Below are 17,476 nucleotides of genomic sequence, written 5' to 3'. Positions count from 1 at the left end.
TGTATATTGATTTACTTTTTATTTGATTTAATTGTTTGATTGTTAGTTTTATTTTTTTATATTCCATTACATGTTATAGTAATGTAATTTTGTTTAAGAGAATTTGACATTTTCCAGAAATTAGTTTGACCTGACTGTTTTTTCGTAACCACCTGCTAATAGAACTTTTTATCTAAAAGCTGACCTTGATACGGAATTAGTAACAGTTGAAGTAAACAATCTTTTTTTATATCTTTTTTATTCATTCTTATTGTTGATTTATAAGGTAGAATTGGGTGTATGTGACTTTACACATTTCAAAATTCTGGTTTTACTGGAATTGCATAGTATTCAGCTAATAATAGTAATGTATTGAGAAATAATTTTAGTTGGGCTTTTAAATACATCGACGTCATGGTGGTGTTTTTTTCTGTGACCATTTGGAGTTTAATTTTTCTTCAGATGTTTTGGATTCTAATAGATTAGTTCTTTTCCTGTGATTATTTAAGTGCTCATACAGAATTTTTTTACAAAGACATTTATTGAAATTTTATTCAGAATTTAAACACTGGAATATTATTGTTTGTGGATCAACAAAGAACTTTTGACATGTCAATAATATACTGGCTACAGTATACGTCATAGTCTTCCATTTTGGATTTTCTTCAGGACTCAAACTCAAATTCATTAGAAATTTTATTATTAGGACTTTTAATTTTTTATTCTTGGATTATTTTTGGATTTGATTCTTAAAACCATAAGTTCTATTTTTCATTTTTACCTTGTTTCTATGGAAATAAATTAGTTGTTAAATTTTACTAAGCTTGTTGTCTTCACTTTTTTCTTGTTACTGTTTATAAGAGTCTAAACATGTAACACTGTAATATCAGTAAGGGACAAACGGTTTGATCATTTAAATAGATAGTTGAACTATTTTACCTAGAAAATGCTGGTAACTTTTAAGAAGAAAAAGGTCTCATTCACCCCAGGCATTATTATGTATCAAGTTCGAAGACCATAAACAGCAGTATATTTGAACAATTAAAGCTGAAGGAGATGTACTCTCATTATCTCATTACAACAATTCGAGCATTCTAGTAGGTTTTCACAACAGATAAGGAAACAAGATAAATCACTGAACTGTGTATAACTTTGCTTCCTTTAAAGAATGAATGGGTAATTGTAGTGGGGTCAGCTCTACAATGGTAGATATTATATATACTTCAGCCTGGTTTACAGTAAGTAGTATACAACACTGTGTTTAAGGAAACCAGGAGCTAGACTGAACTCCTTTTTTATTTGTGTTCAGAACAATCTTTATTTTAACTGCAGACTTTCCTCAGCTACAACAGTAATCGTAGATGAAGGCCATGAGTGTTGAAACATATTTTGCTTGAACATTTGCAGCTGCTTTTTGCATTCTTAGGTTGTCTCTCACAACAGTGCATTAATATAATTCATCGGTGAATGATGATTTTGGTCATAAATGATATTTTGTTGTAGAGGCCATTCAGATCAGTTTATAATGTACCATCAGTTATCAGGCTTGCCTGTATTTCAGATAGCTACTTTGCATGAATAGCCTACATTGCAAAATAAAATAGGAAACTTAATATACGTTCTTGAAATTGTGATGACATTTACAGTTTGCTCAGATGTCAAATTACAGTTGATAACTACAAATCTGGCAGTGTAAAGAAAATAAGATTATACGTTCTGTTTCAAATGCCGTATAATGTGTGAATGTTGTTGTAATATTCTTTCGGGTTGGTTTTTGTTTACTTGATGACATTGAACATTTGAATTCCTTCAGAATGATCTTTTTTTTTCAAACTTGTTCTAGATTTTGATTATTTTACAGCAGGTATGAATTCTCTAAAGAATGGAATCTTCATTGTCCAGGGAGAGATCTCCCTTGTTGTCATGGCCATGCGACGGTCTTCACGATGGACTTCTCATGGACATCAGGTGAGCCAAGTTTTTGCAAGAAATCTGAATAAATTAGAAAATAGGGTAATATTTGCATTTTGAATAGATGGATATTGTGTTCACCATAATGAGATTACAAATAGCTTTTGGAAATGGTTTTTGTTTTCTCTTTTAAGTTTCATAAGCTCATTTGTGCACCAGAAATCTGACTGCTGCAAAACTAAGTATCATTTACATGGAATGGGGACAATATGTGGCTAATGGCTATGATGACAAGCAGCAGCTTTAAGATTTTGTGTAAAAATCTGAGAGTCCTGTGGCACACACACGCAGATATACTTGTTGTTAACATGTGATACATACACATATTATTACAAGTTTTAATGATTAGATTTACTAATAATGACAGTCCGATCGAGAATTCTAGCCATGCATGTATTTTTACAGCACTGAAAAATGGAGAGCTCCAAACAGATTTGTATCTATTTTTAAGAGTCAAGGATGCTCACTCTGTTAAGTTAAAGATTAAAAAATCTATTGTTTTATCTTTTCTTTGGTATCAATTTCTTTATGTCGGTGTCAATATTGGGGGGGGGGTAAAGGACATTTTTGCAGGTACTTGAATTCATGCATTTGCCATTACAGATAACTAACATAAAAAATATACAAAAAAGAAAACTGACCAAAAAATCATGGTCACTTACATGGTTAAAACAATAATATTGCCAGCATGAGCACAAATTAAACGCCTGTCATACACATTGGAATAGACCCATGTTTTCGTTCAAGTGCTTAGTATTAAATGGAGTTGACATGGTCAGTTCGCTGGTACCTAGCATGAATTGGCAATCCAAGATAAGAGGCAGGTAACTAAAAAATCTGTCTCCTGATTTGTCATGTAGAGGTATGCCAAGCAGGAAGCATATTAAACAGGGAACAAGTCTGATGGGCATATTGCATCATGGGTAAATAATGTGGCTATTCAGTACTAAGATGGAGGTTACTTGTTATCTACAGTTTGATGAACACCAGAGGACTGATGCAGTTGTCAATGAAATGCAGCCAGCAACACCATGTCTAGCAGTTATTGAAACATATATCTATGATCTTTTACTTAAACCATACGACCACTCCAGTGGCCTAGTGGTTAGAGCTTCTGCCTCGGATGTGGGGGGTCATGGTTCCATCCCTGGTTGAGTCATACCAAAGACTTATTTAAAAAACGGTACTTACAGCAGCCTCGTTTGGTGCTCAACATTAAGAGGCTAGTGTTAGGACTGGTCGGCCTGGTTTCAGGATAATGTGACTGGGTGGGACATCATGCCACATGTTTGTGGCATGATGCCCCAGTGCTAGACATCACTATAAACTGCCACACTGCAGACATTATAGTGACATGACTGAAAAATTGTTAAAGCTACGTTAAAAATCTAACTCTCACACACACATTTAAACCATACAGTTCCACCATCATTATGTTTTGATGATCATGTTGTGTGGATAATGTTATTATTATATTGTGAACCAAACACATGACCAACTGTCCTTTGTTCATTTGGTCAAAAATGGATGGATAAAATGTGAGGAGGATTTAAATCTTCATTGAAATGTTTTCTGTTTGTAATTTAGAAGCATGCGTTTTTCATTCATCCATGTTTTCCTCCAAAAAAAGTTTTGAGTTACAGTTACCTGTCATTACATATTTCTTTCCTTCAAGTGAAAGTTTTGAGGTACAACCACCTATGATGATATCATTGCATGTTTCTTTCCTTCAAAATGAAAATTTTGAGGTACAACTACCTGACAGTGTGATGATGTCATTACATATTTCTTTCCTTCAAAGGAAAGTTTTGAGGTAAAACTAATTGTGATGATGTCATTATATATTTCTGTCCTTCAAATGAAATTTGAGGTACAACTACCTGTGATGATGTCATTCCATAATTCTTTCCTTCAAATGAAAGTTTTCTGGAACAACTTCCAGTGTGATGATATCATTGCATATTTCTTTCCTTCAGATGAAAGTTTTGAGGTCCAACTACTGGTGATGATATCATTACATTAATGGTAGTTATTAAAATAATTTTTCATCTTTTTTGTAGTGAAAAATTCCAAGATATTGTAAAGAATCTGATCCTGGAATTTCATGCAAAAGGGCTTGGAACATTTAGCGGCAGCCTGAAATACATGTAGATTTTTAAATTGATTTTTGTTATTTGCATTTCATTTTCACTCATCATTCATTGGTCTGGAATTTTTAGTTGTTTTTCTTTTTTGTTTAAGTTGCATGTATCATTTCATTCTGTGTTAATTTATAGGCATTTCATTTACATTCACTCTTCATTACTATTTTATATTAATTATATATTTTTGTATGCATTTGTACTGCATTCTGTTGTTTTTAAGTTTTAATTGCACTGGTAAAATTACCTGTTCCAGGGACTTATTGGTAGATTAATTGACTGATTATTTTTTTTTACAGCTTGATGAATCAGATCCACTGCTTAGCAGCTTTTCCCAGTTGAAAGATGTACTGAACAACATCTCAGGTGATAATGCTTGAATGCTGTATACTGTTATAAAATATGGATTGGCTTTTGTTATCTACTTGATGTATTTTGATTAGTCAAGTTGTTCCATGCACCTGAATTCTATGGGCACAATTGGGATGGGATGATTATCTTTTTTTATGGTGTTTGAAAACAATGGCTTTAGATCATTGGTACAGCTCCATGGGGATGAAATTTGGGGTCATGGGTCAGTAGTCAACAGGGCATAAATAATTTTTAATTTTGTTTGTAACCTGAACTCCGCCTGCATTTTTTGAGAGAAATTGGTTATATTTTGGTATGATGGTTTGATAAGATAATTAAAAAACATTATGGGTTTTGGATCCTGGATGGATCCTCACATGGATGTAAGGCTTGGAAATGGGGAAAGTATCTGCATAACATGCATGACACTAAATAGTGCATTTCAACTGAAATGTGCTCATTTATTTTTATGTTAAAAAAATGCTAATTGTTTGCTGTCACTTAGCTCCATATAAATCCATCAGATCATATTTGGACTTTGTATTGAATATATTTTGTTTCAGTAAAAACCAAATTTTTAAATAATGTTTCCATTATCACGTAAATAATAACTTAACATTTTTTGTACAAGTTTGGCTTCCAATATAATATCTCATTATGCAAAATGCTTTTGTCAGGGGTAGTTTTTGTGGTTTATTACATAATGACCTGCATGTATTGTGATGTATTATGTAATTAAATTTAGTTCATCAATAATATTGCCATAAATTTATTATTTATTGCAGAACTTGACGAGTTGGAGCCCAATGCCTTTTTAAGTCCTTTCCTGGAAGTGATAAGGTCAGAAGATACAACAGGTCCTATAACAGGACTGGCTCTTACTTCAGTCAACAAAATTCTGTCCTATGGACTTGTTGGTGAGTATATGTGTGTGGCTTGGCATTTGTTTTACAAGCACCTGGAGGATGGATTGTACATTACTGCCCACCCACCTTGTGCAAGGAGATTAAGTACCTTGAAAAATGCAACTTGAGATTAGGTGGTTGTCCAGTCAGCAGGCTTTCATGTCAACATTGAATGGAATTGTGAATTCACATTATTTGTGATGCACCAATACTTGCAGATGTTATGGTTGTTTCAGAACACATATTTAAATATGTTACAAAACAAAGGATCAACCTAAAAAGAATCTGAGAACTTCTCCCCTATGGGGTGTATCCTCTAAGATTGGTAAAAAAATAAAGTGACTTTCTACAGACACATGACATAATGACACCCAAAGAAATAAACAATTAACTATATATACCATATTTTCCCCTAGAATTTCAGTAGTAAATATGCCGCTCTCAATACGTGTAAAGGTGAGATACTACTATGGTTTTTATAAGTGTTTTAAAAATTATTGAAATATCAATTTGTTTCTAAGAGACCAACATGTATCAATTCCTTGCACCTTTCAGTTTGAAAGCTCCTTAGATGGTCTTAAATATCTCAGGTAAGCAGCTGACTCAGTGCATTTGTGTCAAATTTAATTAGGTATATGTATGACCTCCCCTTAAAACAACTGCCACCACCCATAATAAAAGGTGTGCAGAGTAGCAATTGAAACTCTTAGAAGGCTGTACACATTCTCTTACTTTCAAAATAACTTATAAGTAAATAATGACTTTTATTCACTTGATACAAGCACACATTCTTTGTCTTTGAAATCATGCAAAGTCATTAAAATAAAATTTGTTTTTAACTTTATTTACTGACTGTTTGAAGCAAAACAAACGTTTGAAGCACTTTAAATATATTTGCACCATTAAAAAATTCAGACTTATGCAACAGCTGGGCAAATGCAGTGTTAATTTTTCTGGTTGGATCACTAGACAATTGCATGTGCAGTTGCTGAGGAACAGGTGCTTTATCCTAAAGCTAATCCCTTGAACAAGTGGTTTTGAACACTGGCATAGCCCTTTGATTTTTTAGCCTCACCAAAGTAATTGTTCTAAATTTAAAAAGTCTTTAACACTTATTTAAAGGTAATAGCTATTATAAAATTGTAGGCCAAAATTATGTAGTTTGTGTTTCAATTGACTGGCTTTTTCGTTTTTTCAAAAGGTACATTTTGTAAGTGGTATTGGAACTCAACGAGTACATTACAAAAGCCATTTATCTGTCAGACAGGTCCAGATTTTCAGTCCTTTTGAATAACATATTATGTTTCAGATCCACGATGTGACTTAGCAGCCCTAGCCATAGAAAATATTGCAGATGCTGTTACACATGCACGCTTTGTAGGCACAGACCCTGGTTCTGATGAAGTTGTCCTCATGAAAATTTTACATGTAAGAAAGAATTGTTATAATTTTGTTAGAATGTGCATATTATCCTTGTATGTCATTTTCTGTATTTCTTTGGTTTGGTTGTAGAGTCTTAGGCAGTTTAGAGTTTGCTTTGCAACACTTGGCATTTACTCCAAAACTTGGTATAATGAAAATATTGCATCACACAGCCCATTCATTTTGTAGTTGTTTTTAGGATTCATATAAAGATAATAAATTTAAGTTTGTAGGAGTCATAAAAAACATGAATTACTTATTGCCATTTATAGCATCGGGCAGAATGACTTGAAAATGTATGGGTCTTGTAGAGATACATCATCTGTAAATTACAGTAGTCATCACTCCCTCTCCTGCTGTGAATTGCAGTTGTCATGTCTTGCTGTCCTGTTGTGAATTGCATTAGTCCTGCTCTGTCATGCTGTGAATTACAGAAGTCATGTCTTGCTGTCCTGTTGTGATTTGCAGGTTATGTCCCTGTCCTGCTGTGAATTGCAGTTGTCATGTCTTGCCGTCCTGTTGTGAATTGCATTATTCATGCTCTGTCATGCTGTGAATTACAGAAGTCATGTTTCTCTGTCCTGCTGTGATTTGTAGGTTGTGTCCCTGTCCTGCTGTGAATTGCAGTTGTCAATTGCATTAGTCATGCTGTCATACTGTGAATTACAGAAGTCATGTGTCTCTGTCCTGCTGTGATTTGCAGTTGTTGTGTCCCTGTCCTGCTGTGAATTGCAGTAAATTTTCTCCATCCTGCTGTGAATTGTAGTCCTGTCTGTCTGTCCTGCTGTGAATTGTAGTAGTCATGTCACTGTCTTTATCTTGCCATAAATTGCAGTAGCCATGTCTCGAAGTCCAGTATGTTTGTGAATTGTGAAAAACATTGTGGAACTAGTCCTGTTTGTGACCATGAACTGTGTTAAAACTTGTCAGTCACAATTGATGAACATGTGCACATCATCTTATTTTGACACTCACTGGATATTTTACAGTGTTAACTTGTTTCCTTTATATCTATAATTTTTGTGTGAATTGCACAAAACTTGGCATACAGTATGGATTGTATGAACATTTGCATACCATTCATTGTTCAGAGTTATGTCCCTTTCTTAATTCCCTTGCTAATGTTCTTTGATATACATGTGTCTAGTCTGTCAGAGTTATTGCCATGTTCTACTTGCAGTACTAAGTTAGGTTTGTGTTATCCAGTAAATATGTTGTGAATACAACTACTACATTGCAAAATCAGCCTTGCTTCCCTAGCTTGTTTTTAGCATCAAAAAGTGCAAGCCGTTATTTCTCATAGTTAGATAAGAGTTATCTCCTAATGGTTAGAGGGATTTCACCAAATCCCATTTGTAAGTCAGTTACTATTTATGCATTTTAGAGGATACAAGCTCTTTTATTGACCTTGTTCAGTCTACTTGTGCCTTTATATCATGCAAGTGATTCTGTGGAATTTTCTCACAGGCAAGTATACTCCAGCTGTTGCTATCATAGACAAAGCATTTATACTTCATTTAACTTTGTCTTCCATATTCATGCTGGCACCATTTTAATAACATGCCCAAAGGTCTATTGTACCTCATTTCAGCTCAGTACTTGAGCTAGTGTATGAGTAATGTCAAGTGATGTCTATTAAAATGTACAGTAAGGTTGGTAATATAATTATATTAGACAGATGTGGGGTTTTTTTTGCTCCCTTCCAGAGGAAGTTCAAGTAACACTTGACAGTTTTCAGCTGTGTATACCTTGTTTTTCCTCTTTATATTTCCTGGATTTCAACAAGATGGGCAAGATTTGGTGCATAAGGTGGAAACATTTGAAGCAGGTGGTATACAAACCTGCCAACTCTTGCGATTTTTGTCAGAAGTCTTACGAAAATTACCCTTAAAATAGGGACTTACAGGATACAAGCAAATACTACGAGAAAATGATCATTGGCGAAAAGCCCTAATAATTGGTTGGTACATGTTTGATTTGCATCCGGGTTTCATATTATAATTAGTGAAATTAGTCGGGGAACCAGACTAACTTTACAGCAGCACCTGAGACGCTTTAAACTGCACCTGTTTGTTCATGTGAAGCATCTGCATGATTAAACTGGTTTTTTTTTTTAATGGCATCCAGAAAGTGATGCATGTTAAAGATGAAAGGTAAAATAAGCTTCTAGAAAAGTGTTAATAATCAATACAGATGAATAAAAAGGAGTATTCAGATTCTTGTGAATGAAAGCTGGAAAGGACACAGTCACGTTTATTGGACATCACATGCTAATTTGAGTATGTCTCAGGGTCGGATATATGATTGCCATTGTCATGTGAAATGAAAAAAGAATTTACATCAAGTTGAGAGACAGCAACAAGCCATTGAGTTGCATTGGGTTTGGAACTAAAGTTTGTGCAACTGTACTAGTGGTAAATAAAGTATACGCGTACTTTACAACATTTTCAGTTGAACATAATGTTTATCGCCGCAGCATCAAACTTTTAATTACGTTTTCCAGCTTTAAAATGGCAGTTTTTGTTATTTTTTTACACCTTACTGAAAACTGGTCAGTCCTGTGGGGAAAAAATCAACTGCCTTACTGAGATGGACTTGTCAGGGTTGGCAGGTCTGGGAACATAAACATGATGCCTATCTCATTTGTATGGGGTGCTGTTCAGGCTATACTGGTCATGTATGCACAGGATGGCCAATTTGTCTTCTCCAAACAAATTGATCAGGTAAGAGAGAAAAAGTGAGGAAACATACTTGCCAAGATGCAGACACCATCAGTATTACAATCACAAAAGTCTTCAGCTGACAGCCTCTAATTAGCAGAGCTGTTGAAGGTGAAAATATCCAGAGGAAAATTAAGCAGTCTAGGTCATAACAAGCTTCACATATAGCAACAGCACTGTCTTTGCCTCCATTACCAGAAAAAGTTTTCATGGCTGTATTTCATGGGCCATTATCATCTTGCTACAGAGTCCCATCTGTACCAGTGATTCGGGTTATGGTGATATTTCCCAGGATAGCCAGTATTGGTTTTTGACACCAGACGTAAAGTGACTACTGATAATACCAGCTCTTAAATGGCCTAAATTTATGTCTGCTTCCAGAATCATATATGCTAATCTTGTTTCCTGTACTGGCTTCAGGACACAAAAACTAGTCACAGTAACTGGCTCTGACTTAACCATGTATTGCTGGCTGATTTTGGACAGACATCTGCACCAGCCTTGGATCTGCAATGAGCAGGTACCATATAAGGCAATGCTCCAGCCTTGGATCTGCAATGAGCAGGTACCATATAAGGCAGTGCTCCAGACTTGGATCTGCAATGAGCAGGTACCATATAAGGCAGTGCTCCAGCCTTGGATCTGCAATGAGCAGGTACCATATAAGGCAATGTTCCAGTCTTCCTGGATCTTCAGTACCACAAGGAGACCATTGATTTGCCCAGTGAAGTTCTGGAGATGTCATATCTTGGCAGAATTCCCAGTCTTAGTTACCTTCTGTCACAGCTAGCTTTGCCAGCTTTATCACATGTGCTGCAGTAGGTGTCATTTCAGTTCCTTTGCATCGTCTTTGAGGACTCACACTTACACATGCCATCTTTCCTGCATGATCGGATGAGATACAGAGAATGCTCAGGCTTCCATGTATCAATAAAACAAATATTTTTGCTTCTGTTACCCAAATATTCTGAGATTTGCCCTCCTTGTCCAATATCTCCATCACTGAGAAGCATGAAACTCCTGCATCTGTTGATCTATTGGCCAAGAAAAACATTCCAACAGCTACCAGAGACTGGTTTTGTTGCCAGTTTATTACACTGTTAAATAAGGAACTTCAATAGACCTTTTGTTTTGCAGCAATGAGTACCGTAAAATTTTAACAAGGACTTTTACTAGACTTGTATGTTTTTCACACTGAGGTCCCAGTCATCAGCAGATTTTGTGGGTCTGGGGATGTTAAAACACTACTGTGTTCATATGGACTGAAAGTGCTTCCTCAAATTTAACAACTGGATTGAAACCCATACTCAGGCTGGTAACAATGGCTATATTTAATTTTTTGAACAAAGCCTAAAATCTTTGATTGATCATCCCACTGGTCATGCATGGGAGTCATTCTCACAGATGGCATATGTTTTTATCTGAGCAGAACAACACATTCTTGCTAATCCATATAATCATTTACAGCTTGTGAAATGAGATGGCTTTTTCAGCATCCATCTTCCCTAAGGAGCACATCATAAGACCACACATAGATTACAGCCACTGACATGCAACCTGATCATCTATGGTCATGTAGATGAAATCAGAAACAGGCTGACAGAGCTATCAAGCCTCATTTAAGTGGAGAGACAAGTGAAACATGAAGGATTTGACAAATGGGAAATGGTCCAATCAGCCTTTTCTCAGATGAGTTCCCAAGGGTCACTGATGACAAAATACCTGGAGATATGTATCATTTCCATCTCAGTTTCTGTCTTCATTGTATTCAGTATAACAGAAAATGATGCAGTCCTCATTACACCCTTTTCAGACATCCAGATGTGGTATAGACTAAAACATGTCACCATGGAAATGGAAAGACTTTGCCCTAAGTACTTGTGGGTCATGAAAATCATCCTGGTATTGACCTACATGGGCATGGATTTCAAAATGTATGTGAACTGGGTTTGCCTCCTAAGAATCATTTTGATGTTGTGTACAGTTCTCTCAGAATCACATCTCAGCCCAGAAATTTAATTTCATATTGGGTCTCATTGTGGTAGTAGATCTAATCACCATGGACCACCTATTTACAAGACTACTGCAGATGATTCTCATGTCCCAGAGAATGGAGCTCTGCCTGCTAGACGAAGAGTTGCTAGTTTCTGGATACATAAGGCCCCATCTTAACAAATGGGAGGACACCACCTGGTTCACAGCAAGTGTTCCCATGTAGGTTCAGTTTCAAGAAATTGTGATCGGCTAATGACCTTGGCGGGGGCCCCGAGTGGCCGAGTGGTCTAAAGCGCTCTTCGTTACGGATCACTGCCATCTCACCTCTGTCTGTGGTGGTTCGAGTCTAGGATTCAGCCAATGTGGGTATGTGAGAAAGCTTGCCAGTAGCTTCTCGTGGGTCGGTGGTTCTTTCCGGGGGTTTACTCGGGTTCTTCCTCCACCATTAATACTGGCCGTCATGTATAGCCTATCGTGTGCTGAAAAATGGTGTTAAACCCTACAACAACAATGACCTTGGCCGCTCCAATCTCGGATCTAAATGTATGGGCAACTTACACTGTCTGTAAACTGTCTGGTTCTGATTGCTCCCCTAAAGTGGAAAAAATCATGGACTTTTCCTTACCAGCTCAGCCAAATACTAATGCAGGTGTTCCATCCAAATCTGGAATTGTTTAACCTATATGCTTGGTTTACATCAAGTGGTCTCTGACTGAAAATAGTGCTCAGAACAAATGGTGGACAGATTCATCTGGGCAAGATGGTCCAATACTTTGAAAGCATATGAAAGTATGTAGAGAGTTTTCTCCCAGTGTTTCATACAGAAACACATTGGTACTACAAATAGCTAACTTTCTTCTATTGCTCTTCAAAGAGAAGAAACTAATCACAATTACGATCAAAGGCTACTATTCCATGATCAGAAAAACATTTTGTAATCATGGAATGGAGGCTATAGGTCAAAACAAAGTCATCTCCAATTTTCTCATATGAACTATGATTAGTCTTGGCAGACAGCTTTGATTTTGTGTCTGGAATGGAATCTTCAATATTTTTCTTAAGTCACTGAATAAAACCTCTTTGGAGCCTATGTATAGAACCTCTTTGACTCACCTTTACAGCAAACCTGCTTCATAGGCATTCTTGCTACATCAGGCAGAATTAAAAGAATAATGCCTGCCAGTTGATCCAGACTATTTTCAATTCCACCATAATGGTTGAATTTCATGTACATATACTTTAAAATATTGATATATATTGATTTTGCATTATTTTCATTTGCAACATATAATATTGATTCTTTATGCACCTCTTGGTTTTTATGTATGCTCTGTGGCATACCAACTTGCTTAGGGTGACTACTGAACTAGTCACATTTTGTCAAAGGAAACATTTTGGTCCTTATTGTTTATCTGTTGCTATCAAGATTCTGAAGTTATTTTATTTTCTGGAAGTTTTGTGTAGAATTGCAGTCAGCAAGATTTCTAAACTACTTTGAGTCAACCTCTGTAACATACGTAGAAGCAAATGCACAAGAGACTGCATACCATACTATTTGTAATAATTTTATTGTGCAGTTGCTGATAAAATATTATTGTAACTACTCACAGACAACACGCTGATGCATTAGTCATTATATGACTGAACTAGAGTGAGTGTATCTGTTTTTAGAAAGAACGATTTCTTAATATAACCATTCACTTTCTAGCTTCCTTACAACAATCCATTAATAGGATTTCAGATTTATGGTTTTATTTTTAGCTTACATACTGGTAGTAATGACATGCATTGGTGAAATCGTATCTGTTTCACTGTCTTTTTCATATTTTCACAACATGAATGGTGCCAGAAAACAAACTTAACAGCGGTTTTTAGAATTCAACAATATAGCATTTTTCTATAAGTTTCTGATTTACATGATTTATATTTAGGCTAAATCTGCAATCACATAATATTTAGACTTTATTTTCATTGAATTATATACTTTCCTTAATCTTTTTTGCCCAATTATTTATGAAAGCAGACAATCTAATGATGTTGTATTTCATAGAATCAGCAATATGTGCCATTACAGGTTCACTTATGGTTTCAAACTGATTTTATAAAGAAAATATAGCAAACATAGCTGCAGTTAAAATCTTTATTTAACAAATATTAAATAGAAAGTGCTCTTCACCAATTATATTCTTAAAAAAGTTACTATTTACATACCAATGTTTAAATTTTGAAACAAAAGTTGGTACATTTTCATCACCAAATAGACAATAGTCCTAGGAATCAATCAGTGATATTGCATGGGAAGGGGTTATAATGGTCAGTTAGCTATTAAAACATGCATGTGAACTTGCAAAAGTTTGTGTAATTGGTTTCAACACCACTTTTTGCCTTCAGCTACAACACTGTCTTAAATTCCTGGCCACAGCAGGGGAACATCTCAAACGTCATAAACTACTGTCATTATATGTCTAAAAATAGCAGGGCATAGCCATTTTCACTTTAACAGAAGGTGAAATTTTACATTTTTCTGGCAGCAGTGTCCCACTGCACCTGGTAGCACAGCCTCTGTAATTTGTGTTAAGTATATATGCTACCCATTTAAAGAATTCTCTTATTTTGTCACATATCATGTGACTTACTGGTTCATGTAACATCGTTACAGAATCCTTAGCAAGCATCCTAATCAACTGTTAACAACTTCTGATCAATTCCATAATTTTTGCAACATAACAGTTTGTCTATAAATTCGTAAATTTGTCAAATGTTGAATATATAAAAATATTTAAGTTTCCTTTATTCAGACTCAATATAAAAGGACTCAACAATTAACATCTTACCATTTAATTTACTGAAAGTATTATGACAGGGCAAGTCATTAATCATCATGTAACCAGTCAGACAGACACATCACATGTGACAGTTGTTGATAAAAATTAAATTGTTTAACATTTTTCCAACCAGCAAGACAATTTTTACAGGTTAGAAATCAGAATACACAAGTTTGTACAACAGAGCCCTATTTTTATGTACTTGCAATGATAAAAAAATATATTGTAATCTTTTTTATGTAGTTGAGTAATGTCCCATTTTTATCTGTTTGGAATATAATGGTTTTGGAAATGACAGGAAATTAATAATTAACTAACACATATTTTATGTCAAATCTGCCATTTGAATATCACATTAGCGCATGAGCATATATAAAAAGTAATATTTGTGAGAAATTAAGGTCTGAAATGCTTTTCACAGCCTCTTTTCAACAGCACTATCATCTGACAGTAGACTGTAGACACGGCCACACTTTATTTTAAAGAAGACAGTGTTGATGAATCCAGCAGTTATGAATTTTTGCATGGGACTACTGTTGTGCCACATTGTAGATCAAGTTGTGGATAAAGTTTCAGCAGATTAGTGTTGGAAGTAGTTTCTTGCTAGCAAATAGGTCATTTTATAATGAATTTTAAAAGAAAGGACTTGAATGCTAGAAGAGACAGTGATAGAATAACTGATATACATGCACAGTTTAAATAATGTATCCCAGTATCTGTTTTAATTCTTCAGGTGTTGAGGACTTTACTTCTGTCTCCAGCTGGTGTCCTTCTTACCAACGAGTCAGTCTGTGAGATTATGCAGTCTTGTTTCAGGATCTGCTTTGAAATGAGGCTCAGCGGTAAGTGGTAGTGTCAAGGTATGACACCAGATTCAGTGATTTTAAGTAGTGTCCAGTTTGAGTATAAAGTGGTGCGTTGAGCTATACCTTTGTTAGCATCTTCAGTTGATCTTCATCAGATTTTTCAGTTCAGTTCAGTTAAGTATCTAGTTGCCACTACTGTGATCCAATCCAAACCAAACAAGACAAGTATCTCCAAAATGTCATCATTAGCTCGCCTCTTTGAAGTGGAAGAGAGCTATTGTACTGCCAGCAATATACACATTTTTACACATGAAAACATATCCCCAAAAATAGTCTCAATCCATTTCAACCAGTCTGTCATTTAAGTTCCTAGGTCTTAGACAAAAGTTTGGAATTGGTTTCACAGTATCTACCACATGGGAAAGGGGCTAACTATGTTCACATCTTTGTGTCCCATATGTCTTGCTATGCTAATATTGGTCACTTTTTGTTTTAAGTTTATTTCTCAGACTTCATCAAAAACTAGATGATTGTATGATCTTTTTACCACATCTTACAGAAAGGTGGTCACTGTGACCTGCATAGCACATTTTGTTGCCTTTGGTTAGTTTTTGCATTAAGCACATAACCACATAGCTTTTTTGTAGTACATATTATCCTATTTAGAATCCTGAAACTTGGTGACAGAATTTATCTGGATAATCAAATTTTCTGGGTTACACGTTAAAGAAGGTCATGGAGTGAGTCTTCACGTTGCCATTTAGAAATCACATTTTTTTATGTGCATTTCGAGTCTAAATGTGGGATATATTTGTACATTTTATGAATATCACATTTCTTAATTATTATATGATTGTTCTTTCTGGATACAAAATGGATTTTTGACCCAAAATAGCACGTGATCAAATGTTTACAGAAATGACGTATCCTTGCACAGAATTACCTGACGCGCAGAATAGGCCAACATGGCAGTAGACCTTTCTTCATCTACTCAAGAAACCATGACAGGCATTTCACTTAAATCCAGAGCTGTTGAACCTTCATGTCAGGATCATATTATACAAACTCTCAACATCTAATAATTAGCAGAACAAGTCTTGGAGAGAATAGCTCAAGCAAGAAGACCCTCCACTTTAAAAGCTTACAAGCAGAAGTAGAGAATTCTCACAATTATGTGAGCAAAATACTTTTCTCTGCTTAAGGCATCATTACCACAGATGGGGGGGGGCCAAGTGGCCGCGTGGTTTAAAGCACTCACCGTTCCGGATCACTGCCATCTCACCTCTGTGTTTGTTCAAGTCTCATGCTAATGTGGGTACATGAGAAAGCCTGCCAGTAGGTTCTCGTGGGTCAGTGGTTCTTTCCGGGGTTTTCCAGGGCTCTTCAACAGTTATACTGGCTGCTATGTATAGCCTATCTTGTGCTGAAAAATGGTGTTAAACCCTATAACAACAACAACCACCTCAAATAGGTAACTTCTCCTTTGGCTTTTTGAGTAAAAACAGCTCTTATCACAATAAAACTTCTTACTATTCCACATTCTCAGACACACTGCATCATGGGAAAGAAAATTCTCTCAGATCTTTGGGCAGATTTTGATTTCATCTCAAGGCTTCTACAGGACCAGGTGAGAGCTCTGAAGTTGTACATGAAAAGAAATGACCCAGTGTGGTGAGGGTGATCTTATATATTCTTACCTATGAGTGAGGAAAAGGCTGACATCTCAGTGAGGGGCCCAGAGGGGCCGAGTGGTCTAAAGTGCTTTCCGTCACGGATCACTGCCATCTCACCTCTGTCTGCGTGGGTTTGAGTCTCGGGCTCGGTCAGTGTGGATATGTGAGAAAGGTTGCCGGTAGCTTCTCGTGGGTCAGTGGTTCTTTCTGGGGGTTTTCCCGGGTTCTTCCTCCACCATTAATACTGGCCGCCATGTATAGCCTATCTTTTTCTGAAAAATGGCGTTAAACCCTACAACAACAACAACAACGACATCTCAGTGCAGGCTGTATTGTCCTAGATAGGATAGGTTATCTGTTCTGCATATAGAGAATTGACCCAAAATGATATGAACTTGTTACACATTTTGACTCGTGAAGTTAGGGCAGTCGCTACAGTTGTTGAATTCAAGAGAAACTGTTTCCAAAATGACATTATACAAGCTATGAGAGGGAGGTCAGAGACAACTTCCTCTAGCTTTTTCTTTAGGGATATCTCATCCAAGAAGGCTCATTTAGGCCAGGTGGAGTATATTGCACACTGCGCAGCATGTTGCCTTCGTGGGTTATTCAGCAGCATCTTAAGGTTGTTGCATGATAACTTTTCAGTTGAATTTACAGGATGGAAATTTTTTCCTGTTCCAAAAGT

At 36.0% G+C, this 17,476-nt stretch overlaps 1 protein-coding gene across 7 annotated transcripts in view; it reads left to right on the top strand.

Annotated features, from left to right (window-relative positions):
- The window catches only part of LOC149803373 (Golgi-specific brefeldin A-resistance guanine nucleotide exchange factor 1-like), a 167,294-nt gene that overhangs the window by 6,155 nt on the left and 143,663 nt on the right, over nt 1–17,476 (top strand). For 6 of the 7 annotated variants that reach the window (XR_016420209.1, XM_089953086.1, XM_089953088.1 and 3 more), the window contains 5 exons: nt 1,841–1,947; nt 4,391–4,457; nt 5,228–5,359; nt 6,657–6,775; nt 15,043–15,151. Coding sequence is in view for 6 of the 7 variants with exons in the window: in XM_089953088.1 (XP_089809214.1) it covers nt 1,841–1,947; nt 4,391–4,457; nt 5,228–5,359; nt 6,657–6,775; nt 15,043–15,151 (534 nt within the window). In the remaining variant the exon portion in view is untranslated. The remainder of the gene's footprint in view (nt 1–1,840; nt 1,948–4,390; nt 4,458–5,227; nt 5,360–6,656; nt 6,776–15,042; nt 15,152–17,476) is intronic. The other variant, XM_089953085.1, reaches the window with a different exon arrangement.

Source organism: Sinohyriopsis cumingii, chromosome 3, assembly GCF_028554795.1.
Source record: "Sinohyriopsis cumingii isolate HCF-2022 chromosome 3, ASM2855479v2, whole genome shotgun sequence".
NCBI classification, from domain to species: Eukaryota; Metazoa; Mollusca; class Bivalvia; order Unionida; family Unionidae; genus Sinohyriopsis; species Sinohyriopsis cumingii.
Note: the sequence above shows the minus strand (reverse complement) of the source record. Positions and strands in the feature narration are given on the sequence as shown.